The following is a 14,293-nucleotide window of genomic DNA, read 5'->3' as shown; positions in this document are numbered from 1 at the left end:
TGGCAGGAACCCTTGCCCCACCATCCCACTGTGCATATTCCAGCGGGTTCCCGCTCAAACCCTCAGTTCCAAGAAGACCACCAATTGTGCCCCCGCCCCAAGACCAAGGAACCCTGATACCAACACCAAGCATGACACTGACACCGAAGTGGGAATGGTGGGTGGGTTGTGTCAATGCACAGGTGACCACTCGAAGAACTCCAGTTACAGGTAAGCAACCTGACTTTCTTCTTCATGGTCTCTGTGCATCACACATGTGGGCAAATAACAAGCTTACGTACCAGGAGGTGGGTTGGTGTCATCATCGAAGAATTTCGGACAATACCATCCGGCCAAATGAGCAGTCTCTCCTGGCTTGAATGTCTAGACAATAATGCTTGACGAAGGTGGAAGGGACAGACCAGGTTGCAGCCTGACAGACATCCAGTATTGACACCCCTCTTTCAAACGCCACCAATGTCGCTATTGCTCTGGTTGAGTGTGCCTTCACCAAACCAGACAACTCCAAGCCTGGTAGTTTATAAGACAGCTTAATAACTTGAACTATCCAAGACACTAAGCACTGGGAGGAGGCGGCGAGTCCTTTCTTAGATCCCCCGAAACAGATGAACAAGTGCTGGGATCAACTAAATGATTCCATCCTAGCTTTATAGAATGCCAAAGCCCTGCAAACATCCAAGAATAATATCCTGACCCAAATGAAAACTCAAAACCATCTTAGGCAGGAAAGCAATGTCCAGACGAAGTACAACGTTGTCCCTATGAAAGTATAAGTATGGATCGTCCACTCAAAGGGCACATAACACTCCAGAGTGTCGTGCCGACGTGATGGCAACTAAAAACACTACTTTCAGCAAAAGAAGATAAAACCCATTGTAGCAAGTGGCTCAAATGGTTTTTTGGTAAGCGCATGCAGCACTACAGACATGCTCCATGACAGTACCAGAGGTTTTACTGGAGGAGCAAGATTTCTAACTCTCCTCAAAAACTGATGGACCAGAGGATGTGAGGAAACCGAGGAAACATTGTTAGCAAGATGGGAAGCTGAGATGGCTGCTATGTAAACTCTCAGAGAAGAACTTCTAAGTCCTTGCTCATGAAGCAAGAATAAAAACTTCAGAATATCCTGTATAGTACAATCGATAGGATCGAAGTCATTGTCTCGAGCGAAGAGAGTAAAATGTGTCCATTTACTTGATAAGATTTTCTGGTAGCAGGTTTCTTAGCTGCCTCAAGAACAGCCTGGAGAGAAGTAGGTACGTCTATCCGGTCTACTGCTGGATCCTCCATGCCGTGAGACATAAGGTTAGTAAGTCTGGATGTTTCACCTTGCCCCTGTCCTTGGACAACAGTAGTGGTGTCAACGGGAGCCGAAGATAGTCCCCTTGGAACCAAAGCAGGAGTTTGGCAAACCAAGGCTGCCTGGGCCACCACGGTGCAATCAGGATGCCTTCCACTTTGTCCTTCTCTATCTTTGCAATCACTCAGGTGAGAAGAGGAAATGATGGAAAAATGTAGAGGAAACATCCCCTCCAATTCCTGGCAAAGGCATCTCCAAGAGCCCTCGAACCTCTGCCCACTTGCCTGCAGAAACGGCAGCATGCTGCATTGTTGTCCGATGCAAAGAGGTCCAAGGAGGGGTGACCCCACCAGCGAAACAGGTGGTTGTGGACACTCGGATTGAGCTCCCATTTGTGGGAGACTGGAAAGGAGCAGCTCAAATGGTCGGCCAAGATGTTGTCTTCGCCCACGATATGAACTGCTGTAAAGATGATGTCACATGCGATGCACCACTCGAAGATTTGAATTGTCAGCTGAATTAATAACATCATGAGTCTCCCCTTGTTAGTTGAGGTGGAATACCACTGTCATGTTGCTGGAAGCAATTTGGATGCGGCGACCACAAAGGATGACTTCGAAAGCCTTCAAGGCTTTGTCAACTGCAAGCAGCTCTACGCCATTGATGAGGCTGTTTGCCTCTGCCTTTGACTGTAGCCCTTGTACTCTGAGGTGTCCGCAGTGAGCTCCCCAACCTAGCATCAAGGCATCTGTCGTGACTGTCAATGCTGGTGTGGGAAGTTGGAAAGGCAGGCCTTGCAGGTTTGACGCCACAGTCCACCATGGAAGTGAAGCCCAGACCGCAGAAGAGAACCATAGCCTGACTCTCCATGAGTCTTGCCACAGGTCCAATGCCTTGATAAACCAGTTCTGCAATGGTTTATCCCCATGTGAAGGTGAGCATACGGGACCACTGCAGTTGTAGCCACCATCAGCCCTAGTGGTTTCTGTACCGTGTAGGCTCTACGGTATGGCAGACTAGAACACCGGACGCAAGCTGTATTAACACTTGTGCTCAATCTCGAGGAAGAAAGCCCAAACTTCCTGGGAATTTATGGAGGCTCCAATGAACTGGACAACTTGGGATGGCACTAAGAACAATTTCTCCATGTTTACATACAAGCCAAGGCCTTTCAGCAATTCCAGTGTAAGTTGAACACTTTTCTGTAAATGGTTCTTTGAGCAACTAGGAGCCAATCGTCAATGTAAGGATAGCTCTGGACCCCTCAAAGCCTGAGATGGGCACACACCATGGCCATGCATTTTGTGAAGACCTGTGGAGCTGTAGCGAGCCTGAACAGCAGCACCCTGAACTGGTAGGCAAGACTGAGAAGTGGAGAAAATGCTGGCTGAACTCCTCTATTGCAATATGAAAGTATGCGTCTTTCAGGCTGATGGTTGCAAACCAATCTCCCATCTGCAGCAAGGGTAGGATTGAAGCCAATGTGGACATTCTGAACTTTCTGAGTAGAATGAACAGATTGACCCCTCTGAGATCCAGAATTGAGTGAAGCCCGCCATCCTTTTGGGGCACCGCAAAATAGCAGGAATAGAAGCCCTCGTGCAACTCCATTGGAGGTACCAGTTTGATCATTCCCTTCAAAAGAAACTTGTCCACTTCCTCTAGGAGTAGTGGAGATGAAGTCAACTCCGCAATGCCTGAAACGGGTGGAAGAGCGTTGAACTCGATTTTGTAACCTCTGAACGATAGTAAGGACCCAGGAGTCTGTCATTATTTGCTGCCAAGCTGGAAAAAAGGCCACGAGACAGGAACCAAAGCGAGGGGAGTGGTCCAGGAGATGAGGTATGGGAAACAGGCAGTCAAAGGCATTGTTTCTTCATATAGTCCATTCTCTTGTGAGAAGACTGAAAGCGTGACAAGGCAAATTTATGTTTTTGTTGAGAGGCTGGCTGCTGGCATGTCTGCTGATCTGGTTGAGGCCGAGGCCGGATGAAAGTCGATTGACGGTACCAGCGGCATTGTCGAAATGCTGGTTGAGACTGTGACAATCCCATTTTCTGTGCCACGGTCTTCGCCTTCTGGATAGTATCCATGGCCTTATCGGTCCTGGAATAACCTTCGCCATCGAACAGAAGGTCTTCAATTCAGGAGCGTGCCTCTTGTGTGAGACCTGCTGATCGCAGCCACACGTGCCGTCACAGTGCAAGAGCTCCCACCATTGCCTTGGCATCACAAGTGGCTTGGTGCCAAGCAATGTTAATCTGTTGCCTCGCAAGCTTAGTCACCTCAGACTGGAAAACTAACTCACGCTGATAATCTGGGGGATAGTCACACAAGGAGCCAATCTTCCCCCCACAAAGAGTTGGTACCTTGCCATGGCCTCTTGGTAGTCTGTAACTCTCAAACCAAGGGAGGTGGAAGAATATATATGCCTGCCCATTAAGTCCAATCTCCTACCCTCCTTGTCTACTGGAGAACAATGGACTTGATTAGATCTTCCTTGCGATGACTCTATGATAACCGAGTTAGGAGGAGTAAATAAAAATCCCACATCCTTTTCCTGAATCCTATACATGGTCTCCAGTCTTTCAGAAGTCAGAGTCATGGAGGAGGGTGCTTTCCAGGAAAGCTGTACCATCTGGAGTAAGGTCAGCAAAAAGGAAATCACCACCAGAGGGCTAGAGTCAGTATGAAGGACATCAAATACCGGATCTTTGACTCTCTCTACCGGTTGTTGAGTCTCAAGGCCTAGCAATTGGGCCATTCTGGAAACTTGTTCAGAAAAATGCCCCATGTCTTCTGAAGGAGATGGGTCCTGAGAACCCACCACACCGACAGGCGATGAAAGTGATAACGGAATGGAGGAAACCGACGCAGAGTCTGGTTGGTAGTCCTACCTTGGGGAACAAGAGGAGTCCCTCCAAACCTGTCTCCCATCATCCCTAGAAGTCCCTCCTTGAGGAAGCAGAAAAGCTACTTTGAGCTCACCCATTCTGTGAATCTCAGATGTCCTGTGAGCTGATGATTGAGGAAGTAGTGGAGGAAACTGAGGAGCAGGCAGCTGCAATACAGGAGGAGGCATCCTCACCACAGACGGAGGAGGCGGTGATGGCATAAAAACTTCTGCACTCGATGGTCAGTTGGAGAAGAGTACTCCTAGAGATGTCGTGCCACTCCTTGGTAGGGATAGTGACCATATGGATGGTGATGGTAACGATAGTAGTTCCAATCATCCCATTCATGGCCATGTCTTGGGGGATAGGACCAATCCGATTCTCGATCCCAGTCAGAATGAGATCATGATCTCTCTCTAACATACATCCGTCTAAGGGCAGGCGCCCCTTCACCTTCACGAGAATAAGCCGAGCAGACTGATTGCAGGGATAGCCACCAGTTCCACTCCCATAATGGAGCCCACTCAACGTCCCCTCCATCCCGAGTCAATGTCGAGTCTCTTATCTCACCTTCCAAAACAGAAGCCATTGGCACTGGTACCAATGTCGGTACCGAAGGTGCTGAAACCATTGGAATTGGCAAATCCACCAGTGGAAGAGGAGCCAGCAGGCGAACTGGCGACTTAGGCAGAGATGCAACTTTTTTAGACGCTTTCCTCTTTTTCTTTTGGGCTTCCAAAGAATGGGAGGATCTCATCTTTTTTTATCTTTTCTTTGCAAGAGAGGCTGTCAAAGACTGGCCCAGGGTTGGCGGGTCAGGAGGCCCATGATTAGAGCCGGAGCTGACTGAGAAGGTGAAGTTGCCAACTTCTCAACAGTCTCCGCCCAAGGAGGCTTATCCACTGTCTTTGTCATGGTTACTGAGCGATCCGTCCCCAATGCCATAGGGTTCTTAGGGGCGTCCACTGCTTTTAAGACCTTCTCCCAAAGAATCACCCTGAGCCTGTCAACATGGTTTTTTATAGCCTCCTGGAATATGTGCAGTGGGATGGTGGGGGAAGGGTTCCCGTCAATATTCTTCAGCTATACAAGTTTCCCGAATCGAGGCTCCATGCAGGCGCAGAGCCCATACGTGTGATGCATAGAGACCATGAAGAAGAAATGGTAGCTACATACAAACTTTCAGTATAGCCCAGTCATATATAAACTTATAAAGGGTTATATGAAGGATTGCCAGGCCACTGACATCCCAAAGCCTGAGACTCATGAGGTAAGCAATGGATAGTAATGCAGAGGGCTGGGGGCTCATGATCTCATGGGCCTTGTTGTTGTTCAGTCATAAAAATCAGATACTTAGAAAGGGTCCAGGGATGTGATCTAGTGGTAAAAGGGTTAAACTAGAGAAGTGAAGACCTAAAAACATTGAAGGAAATCAGGACATTTTTGTTTTTGATAAGGGACAGGAGAATTGTCATCAAGAATACACCTTTTTCCTGCAGCTGTCACATTAAAAAGTAAACTACTGTAGAGCATGAGTGCCATATGTTGTTGTTGTTCAGTTGTTAAGTCATGTCTGACTCTTCGTGACCCCATGGACCATAGCACGCCAGGCCTTCCTGTCCTGCGCTCTCTCCCAGAGTGTGCTCAAGTTCATATTCATTGCATTGGTGATGCTATCTAGCCATCTCATCCTCTGACGCCCCCTTCTCCTTTTGCCTTCAATCTTTCCCAGCATCAGGGTCTTTTCCAGGGACTCTTCTCTTCGCATTAGGTGATCAAAATATTTGAGCTTCAGGATCTGTCCTTCCAATGAGCACTCAGGGTTGATTTCCTTTAGGATGGACTGATTTGACCTCCTTGCAGTCCAGGGGACTCATAAGAGTCTTCTCCAGCACCACAATTCCAAAGCATCCATTCTTCAGCGCTCAGCCTTCCTTATAGTCCAGCTCTCACAGCCATACGTTACTACTGGGAAAACCATAGCTTTGATTATACGAACCTTTGTCGGCAAGGTGATGTCTCTGCTTCTTACTATGCTGTCTAGGTTTGCCATAGCTTTCCTCCCAAGGAGCAAGCGTCTTTTAATTTCATGGCTACAGTCACCATCTGCGGTGATCTTGGAGCCCAAGAAAATAAAATCTGTCACTGCTTCCATTTCTTCCCCTTCTATATGCCAGGAAGTAATGGGGCCAGATGCCATGATCTTAGTTTTTTTAATGTTGAGTTTCAAACCAGCTTTTGCACTCTCCACTTTCACCCTCAACAAGAGGCTCTTTAGATCCTCTTCGCTTTCTGCCATTAGGGTGGTATCGTCTACGTATCTGAGGTTGTTGATAATTCTCCCGGCAATCTTAATTAAGATTAAATAAGTTAAATTTAACTTTTAATTCAAGTATTTCTTACATACATATTGGTGACATGGTTGATTATATTATTTGCAGAGTACTTCTAACTATTATTTGAACTTGAATGAATACTTGCAATGTCATATATCTGTGACTTTACTTAGATACCTTCCAGTCTTTTAAATTTCTAACTCTAGATGCAATAAATGCATTTATGATGCTTGTTTACCTGTTAAAACTTTTCCAGAGCTTGAAAACAAATGGCATCAGGAAGACAGTGATATATTAAGGATGGAAAAGAAGCATTGGTAACTTCCTGCTTGGATGCCTACCTCTGAAGTGGAAATTATTTGTTAACCCATTTGGTCTGTGTGAGTATTTTATACTTTTCTATCTATTTTTAAAGTATGCCTCAAGCCAATGCTACATTATAAAAGGCACATAAAATGCATATTTCCACCCCAGGATGCCTGGTAGAATTTCTAAAGTCTTGACACTGTGGCTGTAGCAAAGAAAGAAAAAAAGATGCTGGCAAAGGAAAAAAACAAAAGTGATGGTCAATGCTTTGAGTGCTTATGTTTTTTTCTTCACTTCATAACGGCTTCTTGCCAAACCTTGGTCAAGTGCAGCATATGTACACTGTAATAGTAACAGTAACAACAATGGAAAACATGGATGACTGGCAGTTCATTCAATGCAGCAACTGCTCTAGGCCTCCACGTCTAAGGTTATACGAACACTGCTTCGTTCTGCGGTTGGAGAAGCCTCATCTAACCCAACCTTCCCCAACCTGGTGCCATTCAGATGTTTTGGACTTCAGCTCCCATTAGCATGGGCCAGCATGGCCAATAGTTAGGATTGCTGGAAGTTGTAGTCCAAAAAATCTGAAGTGCACCAGGTTGGGAAAGGTTGCTCTAACCCAGAACATAAGAAGAAACATGCTGGATCAGACCAAGGGTCCATCTAATCCAGCATTCTGTTCACACAGTGGCCAACCAGCTGTCCACTGGGAACCCACAAGCAGGACATGAGCGCAACAGCACCTTCCCACCCATGTTTCCCAGCAACTGGTGTACATAGGCTCACAGCCTCTGGTACTGGAGGTAGCACATAGCCATCAAGACTAGTAGCCACCGATAGCCTTTTCCTTGAGGAATTTGTCTAACCCCTGTTTAAAGCCATCCAAATTGGTGGCCATCAAAACATCCTGTGGTAGCAAATTCCATATTTTAACTATGCGCTGTGTGAAGAAGTCCGTCCTTGTATCTGTCCTGAATCTCCCACCAGCTTCATAGGATGACCCCAGGTTCTAGTGTTTTGAGAGAGGGAGAAAAATGTCCTCCTATTCACATTCTCCACACCATGCATAATTCTGTAGGCCTCTATCATGTCTCCCCTTACCCTCCTTTTTTTCAAGCTAAACAATCCCAGCTGTGGTAACCTCTCATAGGGGAGATGCTCTTGCCCCTTGATCATTTTAGTTGCCCTTTTCTGCCCTTTTTCCAGCTCTACAATATCTTTTTTTAGGTGTGGTGACCAGAATTGTACACAGTATACCAAGTGTGGTTGCACCATAGATTTATATAAGGGCAGTATGATATTGGCAATTCATTTTCTAATTATGCCTAACAAGGAGTTTGCCTTTTTTATAGCAGCCACATACTGGGTTGACATTTTCAATGAGCTGTCCACCACAAGATCTCTTTCTTGGTTGGTCACTGCTAGCTCAGATCCTATCAGGTTACACTTGAAGTTGGGATTTTTTGCTCCAACGTGCATCACTTGACACTTGTTTACATTGAACTGCATTTGCCATTTGGATGCCCATTCTCCCAGTTTGGAGAGATCCTTTTGGAGCTCCTCACAATCCCTTTTTGTTTTAACCACCCCAAATAATATGATGTCATCCGCAAACCTGGCCACTTCACTGCTCACTCCTAATTCCAGATCATTTATGAATAGGATGAAAAGTACTGGTTGTAATACAGATCCCTGTGGGACCCCACTATTTGCTTCCCTGCATTGGGAGAATTTACCATTTATTCCTACTCTCTGCTTTCTGTTCTTTAACCAGTTACTGATCCATAAGAGGACCTGTCCTCTTATTCCATAACTGCTAAGTTCGGTCAGGAGACTTTGGTGAGGGACTTTGTCAAAAGCCTTTTGGAAGTCCAAGTAAACAATGTCTACAGGATCACCCCTGTCTACATGTTTACTGACACTCTCAAAGAACTCTAAAAGGTTAGTGAGACAAGACTTACCTTTGCGGAAGCTGTGTTGATTCTTTTTCAGCAGGGTTTGTCCTTCTATATGCTTACTAATTTTATCTTTAATAATGCCTTCAACCAATTTACCTGGAACAGATGTTAAGCTAACCGGCCTGTAATTTCCCAGATCCCCCCCGAGATGCCTTTTTGAAAACTGGGATTATATTGGCCATTCCAGTCCTCTGGTATAGAGGCTGATCTTGCATATTTTAGTTAGAAGAACAGCAATTTTATATTTGAGTTCTTTGAGAACTCTAGGATGGATACCATCTAGGCCCAGTGATTTATGTGCTTTCAATTTATCAGTAAGGTTGAGAACTTCATCTTTTCTCACCACTATTTGCCTCAGTTCCTCAAACTCCCTTCCTGAAAACATCAGTTCAGGCACAGGTATCAGTGCTATATCTTCTGCAGTGAAAACAGATGGAAATAAATCATTCAGCTTCTCTGAAATCTCCTTATCATCCTTCAGTACTCCTTTAACTCCATTGTCATCCAATGGTCCAACTCCATTGTCATCCAGAGATAACAATCTCTGCACTGCATGGAAAAGTAACAAACCTGCTCCAAAAACTCCATGGGTGGGTTCGCACATCACGCTTAGCCATCCTGAGAATAACCCACGGTGGGTTGGTGGTGGTTTTGATGGTCCTTCACAAGTGCATAAGTGCGCACTAACAGCTGTCTGATGCCTACAGTCTTCCTGGTAGATTTCCTTTTATGTTTCAGCTGTCAAACGCAGCTGCCAAGTGGAGTAGGGAATATACAACTAAATGGAGCAGATGAGGCTGCACCAGCCCTTAAATCTAAGCAAATTTACTCTCCATTTACTTCCCAACCTTTAAATGTGCGTAAGTATTCCCGACAGTTAAAAAAAACCCTTAGAGGGTGAGTGAATGGGAAGGAGCAAATGGGATGCCCACACCAGCAGTACTTACACTTGCCCCCTCCCCCCATGGAGTCCCATTCACTCTGTCCCATGCAGCTGCCTTCTCAGGTTTTTTTGTTTTTAACTATCAGGTGGATTTGCACACATCTGCTGAAGCACAGTAACTGCTCTGAAAAGGAGCAGCAAAAAGGGGAAGAGTAAATATCTCACCTTTCTGGAGTAGATGGAGACGCAGGAAAGTGTTGAAAAGGTGGAGGACGCTGAGAAGTGCCAGTTTGACACATAAAAGCAAGGGGATCACATTGCCAAGGGGGAGATATTGTGTGCCCTCCCCTGCAAACTTTTGGTGCACTTATTCCATTAATCTTTTTTCCTCATTTTTGGTGCTTCTGAACTGCACTACCGCGTCCCTCCTTTCTACTATTATTTCTTCCCTGGTCCTTTGTGTGCAAATTAGCCTATATGCAGCCTCGTCTTTTCAGTTTCCTTGAATGTTATCTACTCCGCTGTTCCCTTTGACAGCTGAAACAAATAAAGAAATTGATCAGATAAGACTGTACATATTGGACATCCATAAGTTTGCACTTGCAAAAGACTGACAAAAAATACTAATAAAAATATTACGACCCCATCTGCAGAATTTTGAGGCACCAGTTTTTTTTAATGTGATGGCCCTTCCAAAGTGCCATTTTGGCATCAGTGGAAGGGCAGTCACTGGTGGAGTCTGGAGATGGTACTGGTGAGATCACGAAGAGCGGCATGGGGTTTTTTTGCTGCTCTTGCCAAGCAGCTCTGTAGCCAGTCCCAGCAACCCATGATGAAATCGCTCTCCTGGGTTCAGACAACCCACCATGGGCACTATCAACCCTACGATAAGTCACCCAGCGGGAAAAGTGCTGGGTTAGGATAACACGACAACCCACCATAGCTGGCTGCCTTGTGGTAGGCTGTTGTGTCATGTGAACCCAGTCAATGCTACCCATGCTCTGAAAGTTACTGAGCTACCAAGAGGTAAGCCCTGACAAATCTGGAAAATATTACTATCCCTACACATTAGTAGCAAATTCTCAAGGTGATCTTCTAACTGAAGTACCTGTACACACTAAAAATGATCTAACAAGGTAACCCTAAATGTACAAGCATAGCTACTCCTTGCTGACTATGATAGCCGTGCAATCAGCAAGAGCCATGCAAGACTGGGTTAGTCAGTTTCAAGATTGATCTTCACAGCCAGTTCTGGTTTTGGTTGTAGTCATGATCAAATTCACCATGAGTTTTGGATGCAGCTACTATCCATTTCTGTTTCAGCTATCTACCAGTGCCTTAATGGGTACAAACTTCAATTGCCTTTGAAACATTTTCCCCAAAACACAAACTCTTTTAGATCACACGTGCACTTCTTTACAACGAATGCAAGAACATTGTTCTAAGAGAAAGGAGGTCTACTTTTTAAATAAATGAATCCACACACTGTGTCCATTTAATTGCAGTTTTTATTCAAACCTAATAATGTACAATACGGTCACACACAAAAAGACAGCTGGAAAGACTGGAACATTCCCAATGCATTTCAAATATACCTTTATCAAGGGAAAATCTGTCATATTTATTCCTTCACGAAAATGCATTGGGACTCTACCAGTCTTGACAGCTGTCGTTTTTGTGTTATGACTGAACTGCAGTTATTTTCAGAGCTGTGTTTGATTGCCTTTTCTTGCTGGTATAATAAAGTCATTCTACACTGCTATCTTGGCAACTTACTTCAAAAGTTAGGCTTTGTAAAAAAAAAAAAAAAAAGCCTTTCATAATGCAAGATAAGGTACTGAACGCTTTAAAGAACAGATGCTAGAAGATGTTTTATTAAAAGTATAGGTAATTCTTATGTCATTACACAACTAGTATTTCTGTAAGAGTGCTGTTGCATTTACTTGCCCACTTAATGTCTAGAACTACAACATCAATGCAAAATAAAATGAAACTGCACATTTTGTTTATTCAGATGTAGATACAGAACAGCAAGTATATATTAAAACAATATCAGCTCCAACCAGAAAGTTCACAATTTATGGCCTCGCAGGCAGCCGTCCTAGAATTACAAACAATCTTGCCATTGTTCTGGAGCTTGTTCAATGGATTCCCTCTGAGGGCAGCATTTTAAAATATTCTCTTACAGTTGTGTGAATAAAGATTCCTCCCACATGCATTTAAAGGACACTCCTTTCAACATTTCATTCACATTTTGAATGTACAAGATCAAGGAGATTCATAACTAAATTAGTAAACTAGCTCACACACCTTGTGAGCTAGCAAAGGAACAATTCAGCTGGGGCATTTTTATGTACCCTCCAATGCCTTTATCCTATGTTAAAGAAAATCGAATGGATTCCTTACTGGGTCAAATTTATCTTTTATCCTCTTTGATACAAACAAAAGGACTCTACCTTGCTGCTTATTTTATTATGTCACTTGCACTTGTATGTGTGTATATATACGCAATACTTTACCATCATCTCATTTATCATCACCATCCTAGCGTCCCAGAGCAATAATGCCGTAATAATGGATTATGAATATGAATAAAAACAGAGTTATCGAAGGATGAAAGGAAGGTGAGCAGGTAAGATAAGTAATGGGTGTAAACGGAGGCCGCTGATTAAGGGTGACTCCATCAAGGAGCAAGAAACATCTGCGCACTATTAAGGAAAACAAGAGGATTAAAGGAGAAGAGAGCTGACCTACATCATGGGAGAAAACGAAGCACCGAGAAGTTCTCCTGAGCAGAAAACAACCGAATGACATTTAATAGGGATAAATGCCAAGTTCTGCACCTAGGAAAAAGAAACCAAATGCACAGTTACAAGATGGGGGATACGTGGCTCAACAGCACTACAAGCGAGAAGGATCTTGGAATCGTTGTTGATCACAAGCTGAAGATGAGCCAACAATGTGATGTGGCTGCAAAAAAGGCAAATGCTATTTTGCGCTGCATTAATAGAAGCATAGCTTCCAAATCCCGGGAAGTACTCGTTCCCCTCTACTCAGCACTGGTTAGGCCTCATCTGGAGTGCTGTGTCCAGTTCTGGGCACCACACTTGAAGAAGGATGCAGACAAACTGGAGAGGATTCAGAGGAGGGCAACAAAGATGATCAGGGGACTGGAAACAAGGCCCTATGAAGAGAGACTGAAAGAACTGGGCATGTTTAGCGTTGAGGAGAGAAGACTGAGGGGAGATATGATAGCACTCTTCAAGTACTTGAAAGGTTGTCACAGAGAGGAAGGCCAGGATCTCCTCTCGATCATCCCACAGTGCAGGACACGGAATAATGGGCTCAAGTTCCAGGAAGCCAGATTCCGGCTGAACATCAGGAAAAACCTCCTGACTGTAAGAGCAATACGACAATGGAACCAATTACCTGGGGAGGTGGCGGGCTCCCCCACACTGGAGGCCTTCAGGACGAGGCTGGACAGCCATCTGTCAGGGATGCTCTGACTTGGATTCCTGCACTGAGCAGGGGGTTGGACTCGATGGCCTTGTAGGCCCCTTCCAGCCCTACTATTCTATGATTCTAACCCCGCTCAAGATCATCCAAGGGGACGTCAACGGGGCGTGCGCGGGAGAAACCCCCCCCCCCCCCGGAGGGTCTGCCCTGCGGAGATTCAGCCTGTCCGGGACCAGGGAAACCTCCCCACCCGCGGCCTGCTCAATACGCCCCCCAGAGCACTCACCCTGTCCCGCCCCCGCCGCAGCTCAGCGACCGTACGGCCCACCTCCGGACCCACCACCAATCACCACCGTCGGTGCCGGCGCCAGCCTGCCCGCCCGCCTTCGCTCCCCCGACCCGTTTCCGCACCCCCCCCCCCGCTTCAGCCAGGCCGCGTCCTACCTGCGGGGAGCCTCGCGCCGTGCACGTCGGGCTGCGGACGGGCAGCAAGCGCCGAGGGCGGCGAGGCCGCGGGGACGCGGCTCCGCGTCGGCAGCGCCCGCAACGGGGCACGTGACTCGGGCCCAGCCAGTAGCAGGTGGCCGAAGGCAGCCCTTTGCCCCGGCTGCCATCTTGCCCGCAGAGCGAGGAAAGGACGGAGAGGCGCTCACCTTGACCTTCCCGAAGGAAGGCTGCGCCGCGATTGGCCATCCTTCGCTATGGGCGCCGTGCGGGGTGGGGGGAGAGGACGCAAAGAAGCTGCGGCTGGAGCGCTGGCCGGTCTCTCTTCCGCCCAGGAGCTAAGCATTACTAGAAAGGACCAAGCCGACGGGGCTCCCTTGCTTACAAAGGACCAACTGACGGATCAGTCCCCTCTAGGAAGCAGAACTCCGTAGGCTTAACCCCTTTTAGCAAAATTCAGTTCGCCCGGCTGCAAAAATCAAGGCAGCAAGGGCATATTTGGTGGATACTTCCGGGGTGATTTGACTGGAAATTGAATTGGGCTGATCTCTAGCGAAGGTATTAATTCCGGGAAATACACTGAAGGCCCAGGATTTAATTATTTTATTTACTCTAAATAAATAGGTTGAAGGCATAGGATCTGGGTGGATGATGATTTGGGGGGGAGGGGAAACGGACTTGGGGGGTTCTGTAGGTAGAATAGGAATTGCGGG

The 14,293-nt window shown here is 46.1% G+C and overlaps 1 protein-coding gene across 9 annotated transcripts in view; it reads right to left on the bottom strand.

The window, feature by feature from the left end:
- ST3GAL5 (ST3 beta-galactoside alpha-2,3-sialyltransferase 5) overlaps positions 1-13,991 on the bottom strand; it is a 39,277-nt gene extending 25,286 nt beyond the window's left edge. The window contains exons 1-3 of one of the 9 annotated variants that reach the window (XM_084844968.1): positions 13,790-13,940; positions 12,435-12,523; positions 9,906-10,217 (exon numbers count right to left, since the gene is read on the bottom strand). Coding sequence is in view for 1 of the 9 variants with exons in the window: in XM_084844971.1 (XP_084701097.1) it covers positions 13,790-13,829 (40 nt within the window). In the remaining 8 variants the exon portion in view is untranslated. Of the gene's footprint in view, positions 1-9,905; positions 10,218-12,430; positions 12,524-13,580; positions 13,673-13,789 lie in introns of those variants that run through there. The other 8 variants (XM_084844965.1, XM_084844969.1, XM_084844966.1 and 5 more) reach the window with 8 other exon arrangements.
- Positions 13,992-14,293: the final 302 nt, after the last annotated feature.

The sequence above is a fragment of the Heloderma suspectum genome, chromosome 3 (genome assembly GCF_057233095.1).
Source record: "Heloderma suspectum isolate Gila_16-S chromosome 3, 16-S_ref, whole genome shotgun sequence".
Classification (NCBI taxonomy): Eukaryota; Metazoa; Chordata; class Lepidosauria; order Squamata; family Helodermatidae; genus Heloderma; species Heloderma suspectum.
Note: the sequence above shows the minus strand (reverse complement) of the source record. Positions and strands in the feature narration are given on the sequence as shown.